This window comes from Muntiacus reevesi, chromosome 4, assembly GCF_963930625.1.
Source record: "Muntiacus reevesi chromosome 4, mMunRee1.1, whole genome shotgun sequence".
NCBI classification, from domain to species: domain Eukaryota; kingdom Metazoa; phylum Chordata; class Mammalia; order Artiodactyla; family Cervidae; genus Muntiacus; species Muntiacus reevesi.
The window spans coordinates 93501514-93529026 of record NC_089252.1 but is presented as its reverse complement, the minus strand read 5'-3'; the positions used below and the strand labels follow the sequence as shown (position 1 = coordinate 93529026).

At 46.5% G+C, this 27513-nt stretch overlaps 1 protein-coding gene across 3 annotated transcripts in view; it reads right to left on the bottom strand.

Moving 5' to 3' along the window:
* Positions 1-26791, bottom strand: part of LRIG1 (leucine rich repeats and immunoglobulin like domains 1) — a 112414-nt gene extending 85623 nt beyond the window's left edge. For all 3 annotated transcript variants that reach the window (XM_065933331.1, XM_065933332.1, XM_065933333.1), the window contains exon 1: positions 25947-26791. In XM_065933331.1, coding sequence (XP_065789403.1) covers positions 25947-26167 — 221 coding nt within the window. In that variant the 5' untranslated portion in view covers positions 26168-26791. The remainder of the gene's footprint in view (positions 1-25946) is intronic.
* Between the last annotated feature and the right edge of the window lie 722 nt (positions 26792-27513).

Genomic DNA, 27513 nt, shown 5'->3' with positions numbered 1-27513 from the left:
ATCCTCTTCCACATGGCTCACTGACATTCGCTGAGGCCCAGGGCACCCGAACATCCAGCTCCTCACAGTCACACCGTCCATCCCCCGCCCCACTTCCTCTTCAGAGTTTGCAGTTCCAGGTCATTTACTCCCAAACATGTGTCTTAAAGGAGGGATCCTAACAGTGAATTCTGCTAAATTACATCTCAACCAAATAATGACTGTTACTATCTATGGGATATGAGTCTGTTTTTAAAGTAAATTGCCAGCAAAAGCAATTAAAAGCTCTACTGAAAGTCATTCCTACATAGCTCCCTATAGTGTCCCTGTTAACAGGCTGAAGAGACCTCAGAAACACAACGTGGACTTCGAGTTACTCCATCTCCTCTCAGAGTGCTCGGGAGAGACAAAAGACATCCAATTCCCATCTCAGCAGGGACTCAACGCCCATGGTCTGGCCAGACCCAGACATCCATGACATGGGCTACAGGGAAGCAGCTGCCCTAAGAACAGTCATTTGTTATCTCTTGAACACTACCACAGCCCACCCCTCCAGCTTCCACCATCACCCCTTTTTAAAGATGATGTCATCAAATTTCAACTAGTCACAGTCTCTGCTCAGCTTGCCCTGGTCAACCAACTCTGTCACTCTCAGGGGAAAGGCTGACTTGCGCCTGCAGACTTCATGCTAACAAAGTTGGCATCTGAAACCCTCTTTGGTTAGAAGCCAGTTGGGTTCCACGCACTGAGATACAAAACCAAACAAAGTACAGCTGGGAGTGTGGCAGAGTTGGGGCGATAAGGCCTCCAGTGATGAGATCCAACCTGTCCTCCAACTCAGACTCTCCAGGCTGCCTGTCCTGTCTTCTCACTCCCTCCTCCCCACAGAAGATTGTCACAGCAAATAAAAGATGCCCCCATCCCATCCCAGGTTGGGTCCACGCAGCCACATGAGCGTGACTCTGCAAAACTGCACTGGCAACTCATTCACCTGTGGCAAATTTGGCCCCGATCGATAAGCCGAGGCAGGTCTGGATTCGGGGAGGCTCCCCCTCGCAGAAGCACAAGGTAAAAACCACCCACGCTCCCAGACCCAGAGAGCTCCTGCGAAAAGCACCTGCACGAACTCGTCAGGGTGGTTTGGGAGGTCACAAGTGCCTCAAGAAAAGATCTTTTCTTCCCAGGGGCACGGGACAAATGGTAGACCTGCCGCACTGCCGGTGTCAATATTTATCTAAGGCCTAGGTATTCACCATGGTAGAAACCGGGCACTTTTTCAATTCACTCATTCACGTACTTTGCCACTACAAAACTCCCCAAGAGAGATTCATTTACAGCTTGAATTTCTTTTCTTCCACTGCCATACAGAAGGCTGGTGGTGGGGCCCATGGTCTGTGTCAGCCATAATCCAGCAGCTCGAGAAGAAAGCGTTCAATGTGTTTCAGAACTGCTGATATCAAATGGCCTTGCCCCTGAGGACAATAAAGAGACGGGGAAGTGAAACAGAGCGCCTGCTTTCTCCCTCCCCAAGGCATGTGCGTTTTCTGCTCTGGAAATGAACAAAGCTTAGGCCTTGCAGTAAAGTGAATCCCCAGAACCACACCCGGCATTTCTAGGTGTGACTTACTCACACTGCAAGATTAATCCAGCAATGAATACCCAAGGTATGTGCAGCTCAAAGGAAGCCATGTGCTATTTCAGGAGCCCTTCTTGCTCAGTTCCAACTCTCCTGGACCCCCTCCTTCTCACCCTGTAAGGAGTCTTGCTCCCTTAGTCTCCCCTTCTCCCAAGAAAGAGGCATATACACAATCTCCCTTTCAGGTAAACACCAAATTTAGGAGGCCCTTAAGGCCCCTGAAAATAGCTGTGCATTGTGGAAATGAGGCTCATAAACGGAGGCCTCCAAGTCTTTCCCCAGCACTCAGAGTCCTGAGATGCCCTTTCCGCAAAGGACGCTGAGTTGCACTCCCTCCATCCACTGTGCTGACATCTTCAAGGAGAGGCGCTGTGGTGGCCTCGTGGGGCCAGCCGACTCCAGGCTTTTATGCCAAGGAAACTGAGGCACTGCAGAAAAAAGGTGCTCTCTCCAGTGATAGGTCAAAGAACTTGCCTGAAAGCCCTCCTGCAAAGCTCAGGGGAGTGACAGCGAAAAGATTTCTCAAGCCAGATTCCTACGATTCACTGGATCTACCTTTCTGAGCCCATACACACAATACTTCCCAGTTACCTGGGTGTCCCCCAATCCCCACTAAGATCTGGACACTCCATAAAACCCGATAAGGATCATCAGACTTCAATCTGCCAATGGACTGTAAATCACTTCCGTTCCTTCCTGAGCAAAAAGTGTGACAGCAAGTGATGAGCTATGAGGCACGTGTGGTCTGCGAGGGGCAAGCATTCCTTCCTCTGCTTTAAATATTCCTGCTGGGTGGAAGCGGGCCAGCATTGAGCCCAAAATGGTAGCAGCTGAAGGTGTGGTTAGTTTTATTTTTTTTCTCACATAAAAATATACAGGACACTTAAGCGCACAGTATTTCCTCACACACACTGAGGTTAATAATTCACAAACTAACTGACATTCATCAAGGATTAGAAAATTGAAAGGTGGTTTGTGCAAACACTCCTGTTCTTGCTCTTACTTAACAGCTGGTTTATTTAACTGATGGCTTCTGTTGCCATTAGGGGCAGGTAGCACTTCAAAAGGTTAGGCATGAAGGCAGATACGCCACTATCTGGGTTGCTCAGTCTCTGGCTTATATGTTATCCAAAACCCTGGAAGATCCCCTGGAGGAGGGCATGGCAACCCACTCCAGTACTCTTGCCTAGAGAATCCCATGGACAGTGGAGTCTGGGGGGTTACAGTCCATAGGGTCCTAAAGAGTTGGACACGACTGAAGCAACTTAGCACGCACATGCACACACAGAGGAAAAAGCTGGACAAGTCCAGTAAGGTGAAAATCCAGGATCGCAAAAGTCCTAGTTTGCTGATAAGACTTTATTGTAGTCATGCTCTCTGGTTTCTAATCTGGGCAGATGGTCAAGTCCCCAAAATGCCATTGCAAAAGAGCTGGAGGTGCCCACGGAAGAGGCAAGCTGCCAGGATCTCAGATCAGACTGTCAATCCCCCAAAAAGGAGGGCCCGATCCCCTCTTCCCTCGACACTCTTTCCACTTCTCTTATCTCACTTCGGTTTCCTCTAAAATGGTGCATATGTGTGTTGAGAGTGGGGAGGAGGACTGTAAGGCTGCTTTCTCCAGCCGCTCCCGAGTGTCTCCAATGCTGCAGGACATGACGCTGACCAGTGGGTGGTGGTTGTTTTTCAACCAGGGGAAATTAAACCTCGGGGGTCTGTGTTATCTGCAAAGCCATGAACTTCATACAAAGCCAGGACCTACCGCCTGGGTTTATGAACCTGCGATAGCGCTAAGGCCACATGAATGTCCACATAACCCTTGTTAAAGAGGTTACACATTAACTGCCACAAGGCTCAAGGAAGAGTCTATCACCCGCACCATCTCCACACCTCTCATATCCCGCCTTTGAAAGGGTTTTCTAGAAGTTGCTACCATGGCACTGGAAATAAATAAGGCTGGGTCCACATTCTTAGTTTTTAATAAAGCTACGACTTCAGTGGGGGGCAGCTGGCCCTTAAAAGGGACAGAAAATAATACTAAATAACAGTAAATGCAAAAGGGCAGACGTACAGGATACAGCCAACCACTGGTTATTTCACCAGGTCTTTCAGGGGCATGGGGAAACAGTGCCTTGGGACAATATGGCACAGTAGAAAGAGCGGTGGTCACTCACACTGGTTCGGAAATGAGTGAACACACACGACTGTCCTGAGCTCCAGGAATGGTGCTGGACTCCAGGGCCGCAGAGTAGCAAGGTGGCCTCTCCCCTGACGGAGTGTATAACCAGGAGGGGAAGACGGATGCTGAGTCAGTCACCAGACACATGTTCCAAAGGCCACCCTGGAGCACGACCACAGCCAAGCTCACCTGGGTGTTTGGACAGACCCCTCTGAGCAGTGGTTTAACCTGAGACCAGAAGGATCACACGAGTCACGCAGAAAAGGCACAGAGATGAGAGCATAGGCAAAAGCTCTGAAGGGAAGAAACGGCTCGGCTGGCAGAGGTAACTCCAGTCCTGGTATCCACTGACTGCAGAGGAGGGCGGGCAGGAGGCAGGAGCAGGTGCCTGGAGCCACATGGACATGAAGCTGGACCTAAGGGACCCCAGTGTCCAGGGTAGTGAGTCTGCACTTCAGACTCAAAACCCAGTTCCCCAAAGAACTGCTTACAATGCAGATCCTCAGTCCCTGGCACCACAGACTCAGACTCCAAAGTGTGGGGATGCGTTAAATGGACCCCATGGCTCCCCGGGGGACAGCCAGCCAGCCACCATGTCATTACTGTTTCAATAATAATCAGCCCCCTGGCCAGTTGACCTGCATTGGTGGATCGCCAGAGGTGGACTGGCAATGTTTTTCCAAAATCTACCTGTCGCCCTTCTTTCAAGCAAGACTCCACCACCTGGGGCCCTCAGCACACCCAGAAGAGGACTAGAGGGTAAGAAATGAGAAACAAGTAAGAGGAGATCGGGCCCCCCGATCCAGGCCCGGGGCTCTCAGTGCTCACAGAGGTACAGTCCAGACCCCCTGAAGTAACCCCACTAGCCCCTCTCCCCCGGCTTCTGGCTCTAAAGGAAACCGCTGCAGAGCCTTGGCTTCCTTTCCCATTAAAAGCCACCAGGGCCACAGTTTTCAATTAGCTGTGTCAGCCTACCACCCCGAAGCCGCCCAAGTTCAACATGTCAGCCCTCCCCCCAGCTTCCGGTCGCCACAGAGCACTTCACACCTCCCTATTGTAAACCTGTCCAGAGCAATTACCCTGCCTGCCTTTGGACAGCCTCAGGACCGCATTTCTGTCTAATTTATAGCTGCAAAGCTCTGGCGGCAGAGGCAGCCTTGCCCTGGAGCGGAGGAAGTGCAGAGAAAACGGTCAGACCTGGCTGTACACGCAAGCGCACAGCCAGCGTCCTTAGGGTACAGAAGGGCACACGCTCCCCTTGTCCCAGCGGCGGGCACGGGGTGCTAAGCTCCCCCAGAGAGCCTGAAATTGGTACTCGCTGCGGTACCGATTTCAGGTACTATCGTTCTGTTCTGCCGCATTTCCTCCTTCGCTTGGAATTACAAACAGGGAGACAGGTACAGCATACACACTAGGCAAATACTGCCCCTTTTATTTCTACCTGAAGATCTTAAAAGTCTTTAAACTCAAAAATAAAATCCAGCTCACCCAAGGATGGCGAGACAGAGACATTTCTGTCCCTGGGGAATTCAACTCATCCAAGATTTTATGACCTGTCTTTTTTTTTAAACTTGCCCTGTTTACAACTCAAAAGACAAATGATCCAACTGAAAAATGGGCAAAGAAAATGAATAAATATTTCTCCAAAGAAGATATACAAGTGGCCAAGAAGCACATGAAAACTCGCTCTGCATCACTAGTCATTGCTGCTGCTGCTAAGTCACTTCAGTCGTGCCAACTCTGTGTGACCCCATAGACGGCAGCCCACCAGGCTCCCGTCCCTGCGATTCTCCAAGCAAGAACACTGGAGTGGGGTGCCATTTCCTTCTCCAGTGCATGAAAGTGAAAAGTGAAAGTGAAGTCGCTCAGTCGTGTCCGACTCTTCATGATCCCATGGACTGTAGCTTACCAGGCTCCTCCGTCCATGGGATTTTCCAGGCAAGAGTACTGGAGTGGGGTGCCATTGCTTTCTCCACATCACTAGTCATTAGGGAAATATAAATCAAAACCACGAAGAGATACTGCTTCATACCCACCAGCATGGCTATAATTAACCTGACAGAGATAAGAAGTACTGGTGAGGTTGTGGAGAAATGGGAACCTTTATTCCCTGCTGATGAAATTGCAAAAGGTGGTGTGCAGCTTCTGTGTAAAACAGCCTAGCAGTCTCTCAAAAAGTTAAACATAGAGACACCACATGACCCAGCAATTTCAATCCCAAGTATCTACCCAAGAGAAATGAAAACATACATTCATACAACAAATGCTATACACCGATGTTCATGGCAGCATTATTTGCATCAGCCAAAAAGTCCAACAACTTATGAATGGATAAACCCAATGTGGTCTACCCATGCAAGGGAATATTATTCAGCCATAAAAAGGAAAGATTTGCCAATACATGCTACAACATGGAAGAACCCTGAAAACACGAGGCCAAATGAAAGAAGACAGACACAAAAGACCAGGTACTGTATGATTCCGTTTATGCGAAATGTTCAGAGTAGGCAAATCCAGAGAGGCAGGAAGCAGATGTTGCCAGTGGATGGGAAGAGTGAGGAGGGGCTGCTGAGGGAACAGGGTTTTGTCCTTGGGTGACTAGGAGGTGCTGGAATTAGCAGTGATGGTTTTACAACTCTGTGAAAAAACGAAAAAAAACCCTGAATCGCATAGTTTGAAAGGATGGCTTCTAGATACTTAAATTTTATCTTAACCAATCTATTATAAACAAAACACAAACACTCTTGCTTTAGCAGGCTTTCAAAATTACAGACTGAAAATGCCACCTAGCTATAATGCTTCTGTACCACACAGATGCAGAAATAAACTTTTTCTCTAAGTGCTAGGAGATAAATGCAGTGGGGGAACAGGCAAAATGTTCACATTTTAGATGCTCAAGGCATGGTGCCACCTCTAAAATCCTTTCCACCCAATCAACTCCTTCTTGCTTCCTAAACGGCACTAAGGACCGCAGCTCAGTCCACGAACCTGGAAGAAGTGGAAAACCTCAGTTGGAATGTATCCTCCCGCAGAAAATAAATTCTCAAGATTTCAAAACAGCAATTTTTTTTTCTTCTGAGTAATTATTTAATAAGGCTGTGGAAAGTAGGGTTTTCCCGATGGCGAGCCTTTCAAAAATTAAGAACAAGCCAGAGGCAGGAGGAAGTGCCACCACAATGGGGAGAAAATAAATTGGTTAGATTAAGATCTAATTGATTAAGATCTGATCCCTTTCTGTGGTTGGTGCCGGCGGATTTTAGGGGAAAAAAAGCATGTTATTTCGGGAAAAGTCCTTCCAGGGGAAAAGCTGGGCAGGGGTGAGACTCTCCATTTCAGTTTTATGTTAAAAATTCACTGAAGCTGATCAAAAGCAGATACAAATGACCAACACTCCCCACTCGCTCCGAATGGGGACGCTAGTCCCTTCTGTTCAAGAAGTGTCCCCTTAGACCACAGGTTACCATGGCATAGCACAGTCTTTGCCAGCACACATGCAGTTAACTGGGAAGCCCAAAAGTCTAATGGGGCCAGGACGCTAACCAACTTCAAAGAGATTCCAGTTGCTCCCCTTATGCAATAAACTTCTTTCACCCGACATCATTCACACTTTCAGAGTGCAAAGTTCACTCTGATATTGGTGACTTTCTCACTTTGTAGCTTTTCTGGCAAATGTCCCTTGGCCTGGTTGTTCATTAATATGTAATAGGAACATTAAAAGCATTGTTTCGCCTTCTAGGGAAGCTGTGGCCGATTTAATAAAGTCGACATTGTCCCTGGGATGGAAGAACTGTTATAAGCCGCAGACAATTCAAAGATGCCCAGGTCAGAGGGTAGGTACCTGTCCACACCCTCACACTTCACATGCGAAGTATGTATTTCACAAGATGTTTTTGATATTCCTACTTGGCAAAGGGGTAAGATTAAAATGTTGATCTTACCGCACAAATGAACCTGGCATTTCTTTCCCTTTCAACACAAGATTACTCCTTACCTTTTAAACCTCTCCAGGAAGTTGTGATATTTGTGGCAGGAAGACAGATGAGTTAGAAGGGACATCTCCAGGGCGATCGGGCGGACTACAGGGATGCTGGGGAGGGCACTACTTTTACTTTTCAAATCAGACACACACCAGGACAACTCACTTTCGAGACCATGTTTACTTTGCCGAAAGCCACACTCTAAACACGGGCTCGTTTGTAGAAGGGAAGTGGCTTAGAGTCCAACCTTGTTTATGCTCCAAGTAGGTTTGACAGAAAAACCACATCAATTTGTTTTAAAATAATTTCCATTTGCTGGAAGCTGTTCTTGAAGGGCTCTCCACCACGCTAATCTGCTCTGATTCCTAGCAGCTGGAGGTGCCAGGCACGCCGGCCACAGACGGGGAGGGCTGGCACAGACAGGCTGGCTCTGCAGGCACAGCCGCAGGCTTGGGGGGATTTCGGGGGACCCGCAAAGACACGGCGACATCCCTCTCCTGGACGCACAGTCAACTTTGCTTTAAGAAGAACACACAAACATTACCTAGTTCAGAGGCAAAAGTGAACTAGGAAATTGACACGCCCACACAGAAGTAGTTTTCTAGGCAATTACACCTTGGCGAGGCGGCGGAGGGAGGCTTTCCAGGCCCTCAGACACACACCATCTCTGAGTATCAGGGGTACTGGATGTGTGTTTGAGCCCAAAGGTCACAGTTGAGGGTGCTAAGAGATGTTATTTGGCTAACTAAACCTAAGAAAAAGAAGGAAACTTAAAAAAGGAAGAGTACATGGGTAACACGGGCAAAGATCTTTGGCCTCACCATCTGAAGAAATGCAGATTAAAGTAATCCAATGCTATTTCCATGTATTAAACTGCTGTGTGGTCGAAGAAAGAAAGCAATCTCAAGTTTGTGAGGGGAAAATGGGCACAGTTTCACATGTAAATCATAAATCTACAGCCTCTCAGAAGCAGCCGTGTCAAGTCCTAAGAATTTGCATATCCACAGCAATTTAGATTTAAGTCATCCTAAGGAAATAAGAAATGTATAAACATATAAGGATGTTAAAGAATAATCCTAATACTCAATATCAGGGAAGTTTAATTATGACTTAAATCATAGTTATTTAAATGTTTAAAGTTGGAAAAAATATTCATGATACTGAGTCTTAAAGCACATGTTCTATTATACATACACCTGAAACTAATATAATGTCACAGGTCAATTTTTCCTCAATTAAAAATTTTTTTTTATAAAAGCAGAAATTACAACTGAATGGTAACCATAATTTTGTTTAATATTTATATATATATATATATATATAACTTGTAATAGTATTCAACCACAGACATTATTGGAAATTTATACACCAAGGTGGTGTATATAAATTTATATACCAAGGTGGTAATATTTACCACTGGATAGTAAGATTAACTATTCTTTCTTGTGCAGCTTCCTCTTTATTCAATACAATGCTTACCATGTATCACCAGAGAATTAAAAGTAACTAAAAAAATGCACGGGGAATACCCTAGTGGTCTGGTGGTTAGGACGCCGAGCTTTCATTACCAAGGGCGCAGGTTCGATCTCTGGTTGAGGTTAAATTAAGATCCCACAAGTCTCATGGTGTGGATAATCAATCGATAAATTAAATAAAATAAATGCATGTAACTGGGATATCAGGTTAATGGCACAAAACCCCTTTCACATCAAGTCACCTTCCTCAGCTCACCAGGTACAAAAAGGGCCTTACCTCTGAATCACAGCCCGAGGCCTCCAAACCATTAAAATAAACATTTGAGGCAGAGTTTACCAGGGAGAAGATAGCTTTCCCACTGCCTCTCATTAACATGTCCGGGGGACTGCCCATGCCTGGGGTACATGCTCAGCAGGGTCAGACTTAGAAATCCATCTGCCCAAAATGTGTCCAGCCACAGACTAAACCTCTCCTCTGCCCTGAACCAGAGGACACGGTAACCCGCCCTCAGCGTCCTTACAACTCGTCTGGTCAAGGAGAGCAGCCTTTCCCTGTGCCAACAAAGAGGGAGGAAAAAAAACAAAACATGACCTTGGCCTGATCATCCCTTCTGTCAAAGAAGAGGCCTTAGCGAAATGAAGAAGAGCCAGGCAACCCAAACCAGCTGCCTGGCCAGGGCTCAGCATAAACTGAGCAGAAAAACCACAAGGGGAAGGGTGTCTAGACAGCCCTGGTCTAGGTGAGAGGCAACCCGCCCCTGCTGTGTCAACTCTGCAAAACCGGACTCCTAGCGCAAACACAACACGCAGGACGGAGACCAGAGACCCCAAAGGAAGGCAGGTTCCATGCGGTGCTTAACCTAAAAAAGGAAACAATACTTGGTTACAGGATTTCACAGCCACCCTCCCCCAACAGAGGGAGGGACCAAAAAGCAGCCAAACCTTCTTGGGGCGTGGAGGCTGCCCATCTGTCATAGCTCCACTTGGGTGCCACTTCTTTCTTCTTCCTTCCATTCTTTTAAGTTCTTCAACACAAATATTTGGTGGAGGGTGGAGAAAACTATCAAATAAACAAGGTATGGAAACGACAGACAGCTGAGCCGCTGGGAGGCCTCAATGATCCCCACTATCTGGGAAAGATGTTTCTGTAGGACTTACAGGAGGACACAGAAAGAGGACTGACAGCTCCAGCTATATCAGGATCTGTCCTGAGCATTTACTGTATGCCAGGCTTGGGAAGGGATTCTGGGGCACCACGTGGATCAGAACCAAGGCCAGTCCCTGCTCCAGGGAGCTGACAGTTTAATGGGGGAGTGAGGATGCAGAACTTCCAATCAGGATGCAGAACTTCTGTGTGAAGTACTGCAGGGTCCCCGAGGCAGGACTCTGTAACCCAGAGGGAAGGTCAGCAAAGGTCTCCAAGAGAAGAGACATTTAAGGGGAATGAACAGGAGTTTGCAAGGCAGAGAGAAAAACGCCTCTCAGGCAGAGGGACATGTGACACATGGAATATTAAAAGAGCCTGTAAAAAAATCCCACCTGGTGGCCGGGATGCACGGAACCAGGTGGGAAGAAGAGATGAAGCTGGAGAGGCAGGTGGATGGCCAGAGCATTAGGCAGTGGGAATCCTATGTTCTAATGCGTAACTCTGCCAAGACCCCCACAGCTGGGGCGGGGGGGGCAGTGGGTGGAAGAGATGAGAGTAAAAAGTCCTTTACTTCCTGTAAAGTCTGCATAACACAAAGAAAATATAGACGAAAACTGAGCATAAAACGGATCCACCAAATAGCTGATGAATTCCACCTTCTTTCCATCTCTCCGATAGAATCTTTTTATAAAATGAAGGCGGTGGGGAGGCAGGCAGGGGCTCACTGATGGCCACAGCGGTCTCCCGGGATGGCTCACAGGGCCGCACAGCCAAGGCACGCCGCGGATCGCAGGCGGAGCACACACTCCATCGGCTGGCCTAACTGTTTATACGTTCTTGAGTTAAAAATACACCACTCAGGTCAGCGTTAACACCAGGGTTTTATCACCAAGGCTCTTTGTAAGCCAGTTACACAAGCGGGCCTGTGACTTGCCCATCTTTTAAATGTGCCTCAATCTGCAAATTGTCTGCCGATACATCAGTGGGATTATAATAAAGCCACCAAATACACACGCATTTGAGAAAAACACTTTCCAAACCCAAGGATACTTTACTGTTTATAAATAGTTTACTTTTTTTGATCCCTGGGCATATAATATTCGCAGTTGCTCCAGAAACCAAAGAAACACGGAACAGGAACACAAACCACAACCTCACGGAAACAATAAACAACAGATGGCAAGACACATGCGCAGGCTGCCGCCCCTGCACCGGAGGGGATGCAGAAATGGATGCTGACACACCAGCCTGCCGACGCAGACTCGCGCCCTTCCAGACCACGCTCCAGACACTACTTACGGAGCACCAGCCGTACACCTAGAACCGTGCTAGGTGCTTTAGGCCACCAGGCAGGTGAAGGACCGATCACGGGCCTCCAGGAATTCACAGACTTGAAGGGGATGCCAGACAAACACACGAAAGCAGATGACACCACTCTCAATCTCACTGAAGTCTTTCTAAATACAGTTATGTGGTCCGGTTTGGGTTCTAATTCTGGCAAAGGGCTAGTTTCTGGGCAGGTTATTCAACCACCCTGAGCCTCATGCATAGCAAAGATGTAAGATATTTCACAGAGTTAAGGTGACAGCTAAATGAGTTTGTCTTGATGTGTCCTCATGCAAAAACGCAAACTATCACTGCTATGTGCTGGGGCCTCTCTTCTAACAGTTATAAATGATTTCACTTTTGCCCTCCCTCACAATAACTTTTAGTGAGGTGGGCTCTATGATTACCCTCATTTAACAGAGAGAAGAAACGGAGTCATTCAGAAGCTAAGTAGATTGCCCAAGGTCACCCAGGAAAGTAGGCACACATGCTACCGCTGTTGCCATTGTACTACCTAAAAGCATGGCTGGCTTCATCGCCGCCACAACACCCGTCATCATCACACAGGTGACATGAAGGGGGCTTTGTAGAGGACGGGGACACAGCATTATCTTCCCCAGCAGACCCTACAACTGTGTACTGTTCTGGCCTTTTCCTGGGTTTTATGGCTTGAACTTACTTGAAAAGTTCAAGACAAATGCTAAAATAAATTTGGACTCTAATGTCACATTTGCCATAACTAATGATTCTGATTAGTTGATGTTTACAAAAATTTTTTTAAACGTCTGCTGTGTCAAAACAAAGGGAGGGGACCCAACAAATAAGTGCGGCAGTCATATTGCTTTCCATATATGGACATGTCTATTTCAGGAATCACAATCTCATGTCCAATTACTCTGCCAATTTCACCTCAATGCTCATTTTATTTTTTTAAACTCTGACTAGAATTTTCCAACTACACTGTAACTTTAAGCCTTTGTGTTTCTTCTACATTTAAAAAGAATGCCATTTCCCAATATATAACTCCCAGATGTAGAATTCACAGATGATTCATCTCGCAGAACAAGTGTTCGGAGACATCAGCTCCAAATAGAGCAAAAACTTGGAATTCCCTTCTCCCCCAAAGTTAAGAACTCGCCTAGATCTGCTCTGCTCGACAAAGTTTGTTTTCAATTATATTTCCAAATTCTTTTAACAATAACTGCATGGCGTCTGGCATCAACACATCTGATTCTTTGAAGTGGTTCTCAAGCAGAGAGCAGAAAATAAGGATAAAGTGGAAAGGAAGGGAAGCCCATCCATAATTTCTGGGCTTTATGTCCCTCCAAAAGGGCTCTTTGCCACATAAAATCAGACAAACCACAAGCTATGACTTCTCCCTCAAGGTCCACACTGTTGGAAGCACCACGACTGAAGAAGGCCCTTGAACTCATCTCTTTACCCATCAGCTGGGCTCTTCCTGGGAAAGCAGGTCTTCAGCACAAAGAAAATGGCCTTTTACTCTTTAAACCTGAACGCCAAACACACTTCTGTGAAGTCCTCCACAAAGGTCAATTAGGAGTAATCACACTTGGAGGGTGAACCTCAGAACCCTTTTCAGATACAATGAACACATGGGATCCTTTCTGCCCAGAAAAAAGTGCACCAAGCCTCAAGAACGAGAGCTGTAGAGCTATAAACAAATACTGATCCAGTGATTTCCGGGCCACGTGAAACTGGACAATCCCTGCTACCTCAAGTGGAGAGAAAAGAGACAAGGATGCGTGAAAACTTACCTAAGCAGGGGGACTCCAAGATTCCTCTGGGGAAGGACAAGATATAAACAATAAATCCACCAGAACAAGGTCAAGGGAATAACAGAGAGTGTGTCTAATGTTGACAAAAGCTTGTGGAAGGGCAGGAGGACTATTTGGACTATCTCAGAACGCACATGGGCAAAGGCCACATTTAGGCCTGAAAGGGAGGATATTAAAAAAAGAAAAAGAAAGCCTAGTTCTTTGGACTATTTCCTTTAGTCCTAGAGTAGTCCCTAACTCTTGTCAACCCTCCTCTCAAGAAATTCCAAACCACTAATTGTGCCTCCCAACTTCACTGCATTTTAGTTGTATCTCAAACAGGGCTCCAGATTCTCAGAATTAGCTCTACAGGATAAAAGAGAGAGGAAAAAAAAAAAACAAACCAAAAGGTTCCACCTTTTGAAATTGTGTATGACAAAGAAAGAGTGGAAAGGAAAAAAAAGTCCAAGACTTTCCACTGAAGGCACAAGTGAACTCGACACCAAAGAGAGGTGGATATTCAGGACACAGAGGAGAAAAGCTCCCAGACTTGGTATAACAAATGAAGTGTTTTAAGGAGTTCCATTATGACAAAGACCACAATTTTCAAAACAAGTGTCTGACCAAGTGAGAACCAATGAAGACCCAATGCAGATGGGTAAATTGCTATGAACTTGACCAGAGAAAGAGAGAGACCTCAAAATTGCAAAACTCAGGCCCCTAGACTTAGTATGGACATGGTATGTGCTGGGCATCAAGTATGACCTTGATCTGATAGTACGGACATAATAAACTGTTGCGTTTTCACCTTGAAAGGCGCCCTCAAAAGAGCGCCCTGGTAAAGGGTTAACAGCTCCTCTGATACCCGCAATGTTCCCTGCATGTTGCCAATGGCGAGCCAGCTCAGGGAGGACAGACAAGGTGGGGAGCACGGCCCTTCCTCGGGTGATTACTAGTGAATCTGCTACAGGTGGCTCATCTAGTCATTCACCGACGGCCGACTTGAGAGGGATGCTGCTTGAGTGGCCCTAAGAAAGGCAGAGGAGACAGGTGCCTCTTTGAAAAAACAGGCCCTTCATTTATTTGCCTTTTGTGACGAGATCTTAAAAGGCTAAATCAAAGATCTAATGTAGGTCTGCACCAACTTCTGTGGTTTTCTCTGGGTTAGTGGGAAAAAGAGGCAATGACCAAGTAAAGAAATACGGTGGAGTACATGCCCCCCTTCAGTAACTCCTAAAGGACCACAGGAGGTGCCCCGAGAGTCCCACGTGCACACCGTTTCCCGTTACCTCCCCGGGGCGTCCAAATGAGGATACCACTCAGAAGCACCGAACATGGAAGGTGACTGAAGTAAGTATCCTAGACACAGCGAGTAAAATGACTGATTCTTACCATTCACTAAGTCGTGTAAGTTTATTACTTCTTTGTTTCAATTCAGATGGACTCCTATATTTGAAGATGAGCAGCCTTAGAAATCATACATCGCTTTACAGAAAGGAAATGAACTGATTAGATCAAGGTCATACTGCTAAGGAGGGGCAGAACTGGGACAAAACCCCAAACTTTCCAGATGTCCAGCCATTTTCTCAACCATCCACACTCCTGCCTCACAGCTTTAAGACAACTATTTGTTTTTTTCCTTTTAGGTCCATAGTTTTTACTCCTCTTTGGTCTAGAGCCCCTTTAAGATGCTTAATGAAAATGTTAGCTTCTTTCTGCCCAGAAAGATGCAGCGAGATTTGAGATTTCACATACACTGTAGCTCCCTACACTGCCCCCTCTCCTCCCCCACCCCCAATAACATTTGAGGTCAGTCAGTCTGTATTTTAGGATAGTCTGGAATTCAATATAATTTAATCAATTCACAATTCTGTTTCAAATGAACTCGTGAAGGGATCCAAAAATCTAGGAGATTTTTCTCTTGGACAAAACACAACCATCGATGAAGCCAAACCACTGTGGCCAAGAGTCCCACACAGACACCAAATCTGAGAAAACATTCAGAGGAATTTGGGATGGGGCAGACTTTCAGAGTTACAAAACATTTCAGTTCGCTTTCTGGATCTCTTCTCCCCCAAAGACGAAAGGAAACTCCATTCCATTTGAGCTGGACTTTCTGCATCCATCACTTTGCTGGATCAACAACCAACTTCCTGGAAGCAACAAGCTCTCCTGGCTGTTTATAAGTTTTGCAAGCCCTGGGAGCTTGTGTGCCAGAAACTCACACCAGTCCAGGTGTAGGGAGGAAATCAAAGGAAAAAAAATTAATTAAAGATAAAATGAAAACTAAAATGTAGGCAAGATGCATGGTACTAGACCAAGGTCCTGCACAGCAGAAATCAGATGAAACAACAAATTTATAAAATAGAAATTAAACTCACAGTCAGAATTTCTCAGTTTTAAGCGCCCTCCCACCCTGTAGATCTTTCTTAACCCCTTCGGTGTGTGCTTCCACTTCCCTAAACACAGAATGCCCTGTAAGATGGTATCTAACCAAATATCATATAAATTTTATTAAGCTTAATACACACATGAATTTAACCTGACCATGTAAGACAGTTTTTAAAACCAACGAACACCACAGGATCCATACAGAATTAGATTTTCACAAACAGAATATGGAAAACATTCCACAGACTTTGATCAAGTGGATTGGTATGTAACTCCCATTCGGACTGCTAATTAAGCTGCAACCAGCATGAAATCCATTCTAAAAGTCTCTCCTAACCAACAAAGTAACAGGCTGCAGAGAAATTAAACTATGCATTTTGACAAAACCAAATCAAACCATTCTGCAGCTACTTGAAGAAAAGCATTTTCAAATCTGTGTGAAGTTTAAATCAAGCACAGAGGGTTCCAGGAACATAGTTCTTTGCTTTGGGGGGATTTTCTTCCAGGGTGCCTCTCACTCTATTTAAAGCAGCCTCAAGTAGCCACAGCTGGAGGGTCATGCTTACAAAGTAAACAATAGTTAACTCGATTCAGACTCACGACTTAACTACAACCAATAGCTAATTACCCCTCTATTAACCAATAGTACCTGAAATATCACTTTTTAAATGACCCATTTGGAATTATGCTCGTTCACAAAAGAATTCTTATCAACAATTAATAGCAGAGAAGAAACTTCCAATTAACAGCTACATGGGGAGAGATGAGAGTTCCTCAGAATTACCACATTTCAGGCAAAGGATAAAAGGACAAAAGAACTAAGTACCTCTCACAAAAGAGAGAAAACCGTATTCTGAGAGTATACAAATTGACAGAGCACACACTATGTGCTCAATAAACATTCTTTAAAGGTATCGTTTACCAAAACTCCCTTTGGAAAAACAGACTTAAAACACATGATTTTTTTTTTCCCAAAAGGTTGTTACAGTTAGCACTTCTTTAAACCACCCTATAGCAAATAATATATGCAAACTATATCTCAAAAAAAATGTATCTTAATTTTTTAAAACCTATCTATATCTTCAGATGAAGTGATATGCTCGGATTTGCTTCCAGAAAAAAAAAAACAAAACAAAAAACCATGGGGACAAGTCTATTACGGCATAGATTAAACAAAAGAGGCCATTATCAAAAATAACACAAATAACAAATGCTGAGGAGGGTGTGGAGAAATGGGAACCCTGGTGTACTGTTGGTGGGAATGTAAATTGGTACAGTAACAATGAAAACAGTATGGAGGTTTCTCAAAAAAATAAAAATTGGGTTTCCCTGGCGGCTCAGTGGTAAAGAATCCATTTGCCGATGCAGGAGACATGGGTTCAATCCCTGACCTGTGAACACCCCACATGCTGCGGAGTGACTAAGCCCACGCGCCACAACTACTGAACCTGTGCTCGAGGTTCAGGAGCCACAACTACTGCAACTACTAAAGCCCAAGAGCGGTCCTGTTCCACAGCGAGAAGCCCTCGCACCCCGACTAGAGAGCAGACCCCACTCATCACAACTAGAGAAAAGCCCGCGTAGCAATGAGACCCAGCAGAGTCATAAATAAATAAATAAAATTATTTTTAAATGCACAGCTAAAAATAGATCTACCATATGACCCAGCAATTCCACTCCTGGGTATAAATCCAACAAACAAAAAGACTAATTAAAAACGATACAAGCACCTCAATGTTCATACTGGCATTATTTACAACTGCCAATACACAGAAGAACTTAAATGCCTATCAACAGATGACCAGATAAAGAAGATGTGATGTGACATCCACATATATATGTAAAATGGAATACTATCCAGTCACAAAAAATGAAATTTGCCATCTGAAGCAACACGGATGGACTTGGGAGGGCAGGAGGCTAAGTGAAAGAAGTCAGACAAAAAGACAAGCACTATATGCTATCACTCATATGTGGAATCTAAAAAAATACAACAAAGTCGTGAACATAAAGAAAAAGCAGAAGACTCACATATATAGAGAATAAACGAGTGGTTACCAGTGGCAGAGGGAGGGGGGTGTCAATGCCTCTCCACCCAGCTTGAAGTGCTAAAGTTTGTGGGTACCAACGAAGAGCACAGTGACCACAAAATGTGGAAATAAAGTGAGATTATCCATTCCTTAGTTCTTAAGTGCTTGATTCTTCTCACTGTATATCTAACAGGCCATCATCAAGTAGGTAATCCAGTGAGGAAGAATTTTATCAGTGCAATGTACACCCTGACCAAGATAAGTGTGAAATTACTTGAACAGCAATTATAAACGGGTGGTAGGAGCAAAGGACAGGAAAAGGAGGTGGGGGTGGGGAACACCTCCTAAATACTGTATAATACAGTCTTAGAAGATGAAGTTGTGTGATTTGTTTTTAATCACCTAAAAAATAAAATAATTAACTCTCCACTATCTTATTTCTCAACATATAGGTAATTCTACCGCAGGACAGAACCTCACTCCTCTCATTCATTTTCTTCCCAATAATAAGAGACCTCAAGAAAAAAAAGTATCCACAGATCATAAAGGATCAGAGACTTGGGCGCCATAAAAGTTTAAAGAATAATCAATGCAAAGGGCTTCAAAAGAAGACAGGCCATGCTTTCTTTAAACTCTCTGAAGGCCACCTTTTGCCAAAATAAACTGAATGAGCAGTGATTGGAACCTGCATCCTGGTTCATAAGGAAACCAAGATGTATTAGGACTTACGGAGATGAACAGATTGGTTGTTCACACAATGGGCTTTACCGGTTATGCTAGATTAAATAGTAATAAAGACGCAAACAATCGTAGCCGTTCATGTGGGCAAGGCTGTGAATCACGGCCATTCATGGGGGAAGGGAGGCAGGTACAGGTGCAGGGGCAAGGAAAGAAACGGCTTTTCAGGTGGCATCCTTGCCACATTCCACGGATGGCCCTGTGCTCAATGCCCATGTCCCCTACAAAGTTACTGCACGATGGCAGACAAACCAAACAAAAAATGTCAGAGATCTCCAGCCCTCTGCAAACCACCCCACAATCACCTCCCCTCACCCTACCTCCTCCCTCAAACATTTCCAAAGAGAAGTGGGTACAGCAGAGGATTCAGCCAGCCCCCGAGTTCGTAACCTAACCCTTGTTTGGAAGAGTGCACCTGCATGTTTCCAAGCAATTGACCGAGCTTCTTGGCAGGGATCAGTTTCAATGAAACTCTGAGAAATAATAGGGTAAAATTATTAGTTTAAGGGCCTCTCACTTCTCAGCCTCCTTCCCATATCCCACCTCCCAGGAGGGTAATGCTCAATAGACAGTTGTATTTGCACAACTGGAATACATTTATAAACTACCTCAATCATTTTTTGCTAATTGCATAATTTGTATAATTTTTTGCAACTGTTCATAGAGTCCCCCTTGAATTTGTCTGAGCTTCCCTAGGGCACACAAAGCTTCACTGTATCCATCTCACCAGAAACTTTATGGCAGAAGGCCACTTGGGGGCTGAGCCCTGCCACCTGCTCCTAACAAATGAGATCTTCATGTCAGAAAAGCACTCTTCCCAAGAAGCCTCTGTCACCAGGAACTCCTGACTTGGAGAGACTGGCCATGCTACAAGGGGATACAAACCTGTTAACGGGGTGGGAGGTCTTAGCCTCCAGCCTGTGCTCTGAACCATCAGCAAGGTGACTGACCCACACTGGATTAGGCTGAACACACATTGCCTAACCTTGTCTTCACGGCAGCTTAAGGCAGAATATTATGATTCCTTCTTTTACCAACAAAGGGGAAAGTTTCACCACAAATCATACACACAGCTGTAGGGTGGCGGAGCCAGGAATGGACCGTAGAAATAATTTCCAATCTCATCATCACTACTCTGGAGTGAATAGTGAGTACTGGGTGCCATCAGCAGGGAGGAGGCATCCAAATCATTACCAGAGAAGAATAAAGGAAGCTTTGCCCTCATCCGCTCCTTCCTCCATCACTAACCCAAACAAGACCTGAGGAACGATCAGACATCACATGCCAAGCTGCAGGACAAAGAGAAGAGCTGAAGGCAGGACACCAAAAGCACGAAATCCAGGGGAACAGGGAAGCAGCTTTTTAAAAAACAGTGACTTTTATAAGCAGACTGGGTTTATAGAATGTATCTTACAAGATTATGCATAAAGCATATTGAAACCACACGTAAAGTACGAAATTATATAAAACATATTAGTAGAGAAATGTATAAAGCATAAAGCCCTTGGATAAGAAAAATTCATAAGCATACCCCACCAAACCCCTAAAAACTAGGATACAAATTAGCAACTTTCAATCAGACCATAGACAAACCACAAGTTACATTTTTTCCATAATCCTTATTTAACTACTCATTTTGCTTCATGGCAACAATGGTCCTGTATCAAGTTCTTCAGTAGAAAATTTCTCAGTCTACTCATATAATTGGCCAATTAATAGGTAAGTGTGGACTGCCATTTTAAACCCCACAGTTACATAGAAAAAGTAACTCCAAGAGGGTTAACTACTGTGCAAACTTTTACCTCTGGTCTCCGAAGTCCTATTTCTCTGGGGAAGTACGAACAGATCTGAGTTTGTGACAGATTCCCACGCTTTAACATGAAACAAACGCAGAAGACAACCACATTACTGACACACTATGAACTGAAGCCAGGACGTAGATGGAATGGACCCATAGGCTCAATGACATGCGTAAGTCATTAAACACCACCACTAACGGTTCCTAAATTTCCCATCGGCCAGGAAACATTGGGGATTTTCAGATATATTTCCCCTCCTCTGCCTGGGAATTTTCCTCCTACCCCTCCTCCTCCGGTCTCAAGACAATGCCTCCAGCCTTTGAAACTGCATCCATTGTAAACAGCTCTGAATATTAACAGAGCTCAGAGTTCTACTCTAAAAGACCCCCAGGGTTTCTAACTGCAGTTGCTGAGGAGGGGAAAGGTCCCCAATGAGTAAATGTCACCAAGCTCATTCACAAGTCATTGAAAATCAGGCTTGCTCATGAAACTTGGTCTTTCAACCTATGGGCTAAGTCACAGGAATCCCTCTGAGTTTTAAACCAGAGATACTGGTACAACCAACATCCTTGACTGCTTACAGCAACTTTCAGTTTAATGAATCCCTTCAGCAGATTTCCCTCTCTGGTGGATGTCACTTTTGAAATAACCAGTGGCTATTTTAAACCACCTCCTTCCCCAGATAACAGACCTTTGGGGCTGCAGCAGGTGCAGAGAGCTAGGCCAGGGGTATTGTTAAGTCGCACAAAACCCTAGCGGCTCTCTTGCATTCCTGTCCACACTGAAAGAGAAGATGCTGAAAAGGCTTTGCACCAGGGAGACACCTCTGCAGAATGGGGGAAAGGCCCTTTCATTGTGAGCATGGTGTCTGAGGGAGAGTAAGGTCAGCCAGAGGTCATCCCAACGTGCTCAGGGAAGGCTGCGTGGGGAATTCATGCCAAGGCATTAATAGCAAGGGAGAGAGACTTACAGCCCCTGGGCAGGGCTGCAAGTCCCGTGGAGCTGGACATCCACTGGGACCCAGATCTGATTACCCTGCACAGAATCGTCATCCTTCTGGAGATGACGAAGTACTGCCCACAATACATTCAAAAGTTGGGAAATCTGGTGACCTGATGTAAATATGAAAAGAGATGAGCCCGCTTCTAAAACTGTCCCTTGTAAAAGGGGGCAGGAACAGCCCTGACATACACTATAGGCAAGAGACACCTTGGACTTTGGGGTCTCTGGGCACTCCCTAATTTCAGTCCTCAAAACTTAGATTTTATGACTATAATTTCATATCAAAGGGACTTAAATCCTGTGCCTAAAAAGGCACCCAATTTCATTTCCCTGACTTACCCTTATTCAAAAAAAGTGTCAAATAACATAAGGGATGCAGACTTCCCAGGTGGTTCATTGGTAAAAATCTGCCTGCCAAGCAGGAGATGCGAGTTCGATCTCTGGGTTGGAAAGATTCCCTGGAGAAAGACAAGGTAACCCACACCAGTATTCTTGCTGGGAAAATTCCATGGACAGAGGAACCTGGTGGGCTACAGTCCACGGGGATCGCAAACGAGTTGGACACTACTTCAGATCGCAAACGAGTTGGACACTACTTCGGGGCTAAGCAACAACGTATCACATAGGTGCTCCATCAAGTAGGGGAGGTGAAGCCAGGCTTCTGACACTTGAAAAGAAAAGGACTCTGAGCTCAGGCTAAAGCTCCCCCAAACTTTAAAAGCACTTGCACTTCTCAGATTTTCTCTCTGCCGTTACCCTGTATTGGACAAGCTCCCTCTTCAGAACAAACCTCTGTCTACACCCACGAATTGGAGAATTGGACGTTCATGGTCTGCTGAATTCTTCTTAAGTGATAGAGACAGAAAGAGGAAAATGGGCAGAAAGGAAGACCTCGGGGCAATCCAGACTGTTATCTACCTCTTAAAACAGACACACACACACAAGTGCACGCGTGTGCATCTTAGCTTTGGTTCTGGAAGAATTTGGTCTTATGCACTTTAGATCTAATTTGCATAAACAGGATGGAAACTATTTTCCAAACCCTTAATTCACAACACCCTGCACACCTGGGTCTTCCAGCACAGCTGTAAAATTTGAAAGACAAAGGCCCTCTTTGCTTCCCGACAACAATGGGAACCACCATGGGGCTTGCGTTTTGTTTTCTAATATAATCCTAAGTACCACGTAGGTGCCCAAACTGACAAAGAAGTTCGACTGAGTCCCCTGGGTTTGGTAACGCAAACAGGTAGGGAGACAAAACACAGAGAACCAAATCAATACATTTGTCTTAATGTGACTCAGAATGACCTTTAGGGAACGTCCTTGCTTTCCAACGCCAAGTCATCTTCCCTCCAAGCTGACAATCAATGGTTCCTCCTCCAGGGCCTGCCTGCCTTCCTAACACAGAATCATTAGCTCATCATTGAGTTGCCAGACCCTGTGAACAAGCAACGCTCTGCTCAACTTTATGCCACAGACAAGAGGCGAAGGTAAATTGTGTTTAAAGCACCTTAAACAGCTTCTGAAGCCATACTCCCCAAAGCAATTTCAAAGAAAGAAAACATCTGAGTTCTAAGAAGTTCAACGTCTTCTAAGGTTCTGGGAAGTTTGAAGAGAGCTTGGCAGAGCTGGGAGCTATTTATGAATGTGCTGGTTGGACTAGGCCGTTCTCACCTACGTAATGGGATGGCAGACTCAGTTATGGCTCGACTACTACCACTATAAGTTATTGTGTTGAATAAGTTATCCTCAGGCCCCAGGAAAGAACATATTTTCCCTTCTCCCAGCACTATTCCAGTTCTGTTATTCCAACTGCATTTACATCCACTATTAAGGAGTTTTACTTTCCTTATGTGGGGCTTAACAGCAACTCCAAAATTAGATGCACTGTTTACAAAAGCAAAAAAAAAAAAAAAAAAAAAAGAAAAGAAAAAAAACGTTCCATAAAGCCACAGGTCCCCTTCTATCTCAAACCCACAGCCTGAAATTGACCTAGCTGCAGTAAATCTAGTTCATGGGGTTATAAACTAGCTCAATGCACTTTCTAGACACAATGGATTCAGAGGGTGTAAAGTTGGTGAAGCTATAATGTATTTTATCATATATATAGACAAGAGACTTTCTCCCCTCAATTCTGACTGAATCATAGCCAGGAATATAAAACAAATATCCTGATGGAAAATTCAGAATTAGACTAATGACTTAAATCGAGAAATGTGAAGTCTGGGGGAGAAGGGGGAAGATATTTACCAAATTGTTCTTTAATCAGAAGAAAAACAAACTTCACAAACATTTTTTCAAAGGACACACATTTCCGTACTGAATACCATATTGCCACATACTAACCAGAGGCCATACTACTCACTTAAAATCTCAGCAGTTAACACCATAATCAGTATAATCAAGTCTCCAGAAATTCAAAACAGCCAGTTTTGTATTCACTGATCAGCAAATGTGTTGGGAAAAGAGAAAAGACTGCAATTTTAAAGGTATTTATGACTTGTGAAATGTCACTCTTTAGGAGACAAAAGCCCCCCCAAACAACCAGTAGTTTTGCTCCAAAAATTAAAGGGCAAGGCAAAGAGGATCTTGTGGCCATAGCAAGTGAAAAAAGAGGCCACCCTGTCCTCTCCAGGAAGCCACCACTTCTGAACTCAGTGCCTTGCCCATGGTGCCGACGACATGTGACGTTGGGAGTCACTATTCCAGCAGGTGAACACAAGCAGCTACTGATCCCATGACTTAAAACAATTAAAAAAAAGAAACTTCTTAAGAGTGTGTACAGGCAAACCCACAATACTCCAGACTGCCCCAGCCATACACCATACTACCTAATGGCAGCTCCGGGGTCCACCTCCATTAATTTGCATGGCCACCACCTGTGTTAAAACCCCACCACCTGACCACTGGTTTTCCCTAAGTCAGGAATTCCAAAGCAGCAGCAGAACACTGAAGAGAAAGCCTGTGTATAAGGGTCACGCTTCACAACTGCGCAGGATGGAGCGCTAAGCAGTGTGGAACGTTAAGAGATCTGTGCCCCACTCTCAGGGACACAGGATCTTCACATTTGAAAGGAATTAACTTCTTTCCCCTTATGGCAGTCTGAGTCTCAGACCACATGTTCTTACATCAAGCCACAGGTGTTGGTTAAAACTGGTGTCACCAGTTTTGTTTCTCTTTTTGAAGAGTGAATGTCATGCCTGAGGTTACTACTGTGACTCTTGTATGTTCTAGGAAAGATGTCCAATTATTCAACTAAAAAGCAGACTATTCAAGCTAGGCCTCTTCTGGAAGGTACTAACAGTTCTGCAGAGATGCTAATTACTGATAACTGGACAGGATTTTGACTCATGAAGCAGATTTGTTAGAAATTTTAAAAGGTTATGACATTCTGCCATGTTTACACAACTCCTTATTTGTGTTTTGCTGAGAAGTGGCCCCCCAAGTCCCAATAGGTCAAAATCCTGACAGCACAGAGATGAGACTCTTCTGCCGGTTAACACACTCTGCAGAAACCGGAGTCTCCCACCCTCTCCCGAAGTAGCACTACTCCAAGACTCATCTGCACCAGTTACAGAGGAGAAATGCTACAGGGGGGGCCCCAAGGTGCACTGGATTGGCAAGTCCTAGGATCCCCCAGGGAGCAGCCAGGAAGGATCTAAACACAGTTCCCTAAGATACCAACCAGGGGGGAAAGGACCAACTTCCAGCAGTCACAGATCTCCAGGAACTCTCAGAGTCCCCTAACTCAACTCGGGGAGTCCTCCAGAATTCTGCGGGGGGCCAGAGCCAAGTCAGGCCACCAGTCTGGTGGACGAGGAGGCGGCTACGCACACTCTCACTAATAAATGATGTAAATGGAAGACTGGAGCCAAAAGTCACCTTCATTCATTACCCACTGGAAGGCCAAGCAGCTCAGACAAGAGAGATGGATTACAGGAGAGAGAAAAAGAAACACTCGCGGACCCCCAGACAGACTTCCTCACACTCTCCCCTCCAGATGTTTCCCGCTCTCCACCCACACATACACCCTCACCTCCTGACTCTTCACTCACACTCTCTTACCTCCACATTCCCACCCACTCACCAACTCCCAGATGGCTTTCATGAGCCACGCTCACTCACCTCCAGACCCCCACGACACTTTTTCTTCTCCAGAACCTCAAGACCCACATTCGCTCACCTTCAGACCCCAAGGACCCACGTTCGAGGTACACTTCCCGCCTTAAGACCCCAAAGACCCACGCTCGTGCACCGCCACACACTCACGAGACTCACACTTTTCCCATCCAGACTTCTTCGCACGCACAGTCTCCTCCAGATCCCCAAGGACCATGTCACCACTACAATCCCCCACTAACAGTTTTGCAGCTCATTCAAACTTGACACATACGAAACTCAAAGCGTAGCCCCTTTTCGGAGAAGCACCCCAGCCGCCCCGTCCGCAAGTGACAGCGCCCCGGGGCGCGAGGAGGGAGTAAAGGGCGGCACTTACAGACTCCGCGTCCAGGCGGGCAGGTCCCCTGGCAGCGCCGCCAACCCGCGCCCGCCGCAGTCCAGAGAGTCCCCAGCGCAAGTGCAGGCGGCGGCGCAGGGCGCCCGCGAGCCCGCTGTGGCCGATGCGGGCTCCAGCTGAAGCAGCAGCAGCAGCCAGAAGAGGAGAAGACAAGGCGAGAGGCGCGGGGCCCCGAGCGTTCCGCGGACCGGCCGCGCCATCTTGTCTGGAGCGCGCAGCGAACTCCCTGTGCTGGGGCTGCGAAGTCCGGGGCGACCGCCTGCACGGGCAGGCCTGCGGGAGCTCCGCTCCGCACTAGGCTCAGTGCCGGGGCATGGCTGCCAGCACAAGTTCTCTTTGCGGTAGCGACTCTGACGCTCAGGGGGCCCCCAGTGCCTGGGCTACTCGGCAGAGCCCGGAGGGGGCCGCGAACCCCGTGCCCATCCGGGCCGACCCGTCCGTGCTCGCTGCGAACCCCACGGAGCCCAGCAAACGGTGCTCGGCTGACGCTCCTCGTTCCCCCGCCGCGCCTCGGAGTCCCCTCGCACACCAAGTGCCGCCGCCGCTGCGAGCAAGGAGCTCGGGTTCACAGCAGAAGCTCTGCGCCCGTAGGCATATTCCTCGCGGCTCCAAGCGTCCAGCTGCAGGCTCCCGGCTGGACGACGCGGCCACCCCCGCAGTGCTCCAAGGGCCCGGTGCGCCTAGCTGTCCAAGCGCCTCAGGCAGAGCGCGCCCGCGCAGTTCCGGGCTCCGCACGCTCCTCCGCTTAGCCAGAACCCCGCAGACCTCGCGGCCGAACAATCAGCCTCTCGCCGCTCGCTTCCCCGCGGCCCAGCCCGGGCCGGTCCCGAAGCCCCGCCCCCGACCGCTCGCCCTCACACACCCCCTGGGCTCAGCCGCCCGCGGCCTCCTGCCGGCCCACGTTGGATGCTTTGCAACAGCGCCCCGCCCCGCCCCCCGCCTGCTGTTCATTGGCTGCCGGGGCCCACGGCGGCCAGTTTGGACGCCCATTGGAGCGTTCACCATGATCCCGCCCCTCCCGCCTCTCCGGCCACCCCACCCCAGTCTCTTTTCCCACCCAAGGTGTGAAGGGCGGGGGACTGGGAGGAGAAAGGGAGAGTCGGCCTCTGGCTCTTAAAGGGGACTTACTGACTGATGGAGGAGGGGGATGCGCAGTGGGGAGAGGTGCAATAAAAGTATGCCCTCTGGGTGTACGGGAGGAGAAAACTTCGGTAAAGAAGGCAAAGCTCCCGCTTTGGAGCGTTCTGGCCTCAAAGTTTCTTCCCTCCTTCCCAGTCTGCAAACAGGGCGGGCGACTTAAAGTTTACACCCATTTTCCAGATGTATGCAGATTTAAAACTTCACTAATCTACTGCTGGGGGCATCTTTAGCTATTTTATTAGGGGTGACCGCCTTCCTCTCTCACAACCGGGAGCTCTTTCTGACTCCTGACTTGTTCCTGACCCCTTAAATCTAGCAATATGTCCTTGATTACCAAAATGAAAGTGTAATGCGTGCAGAAACCGAATCTGAAAGGTGTTCGCAGTCCCACCTCCATCCCCACCTC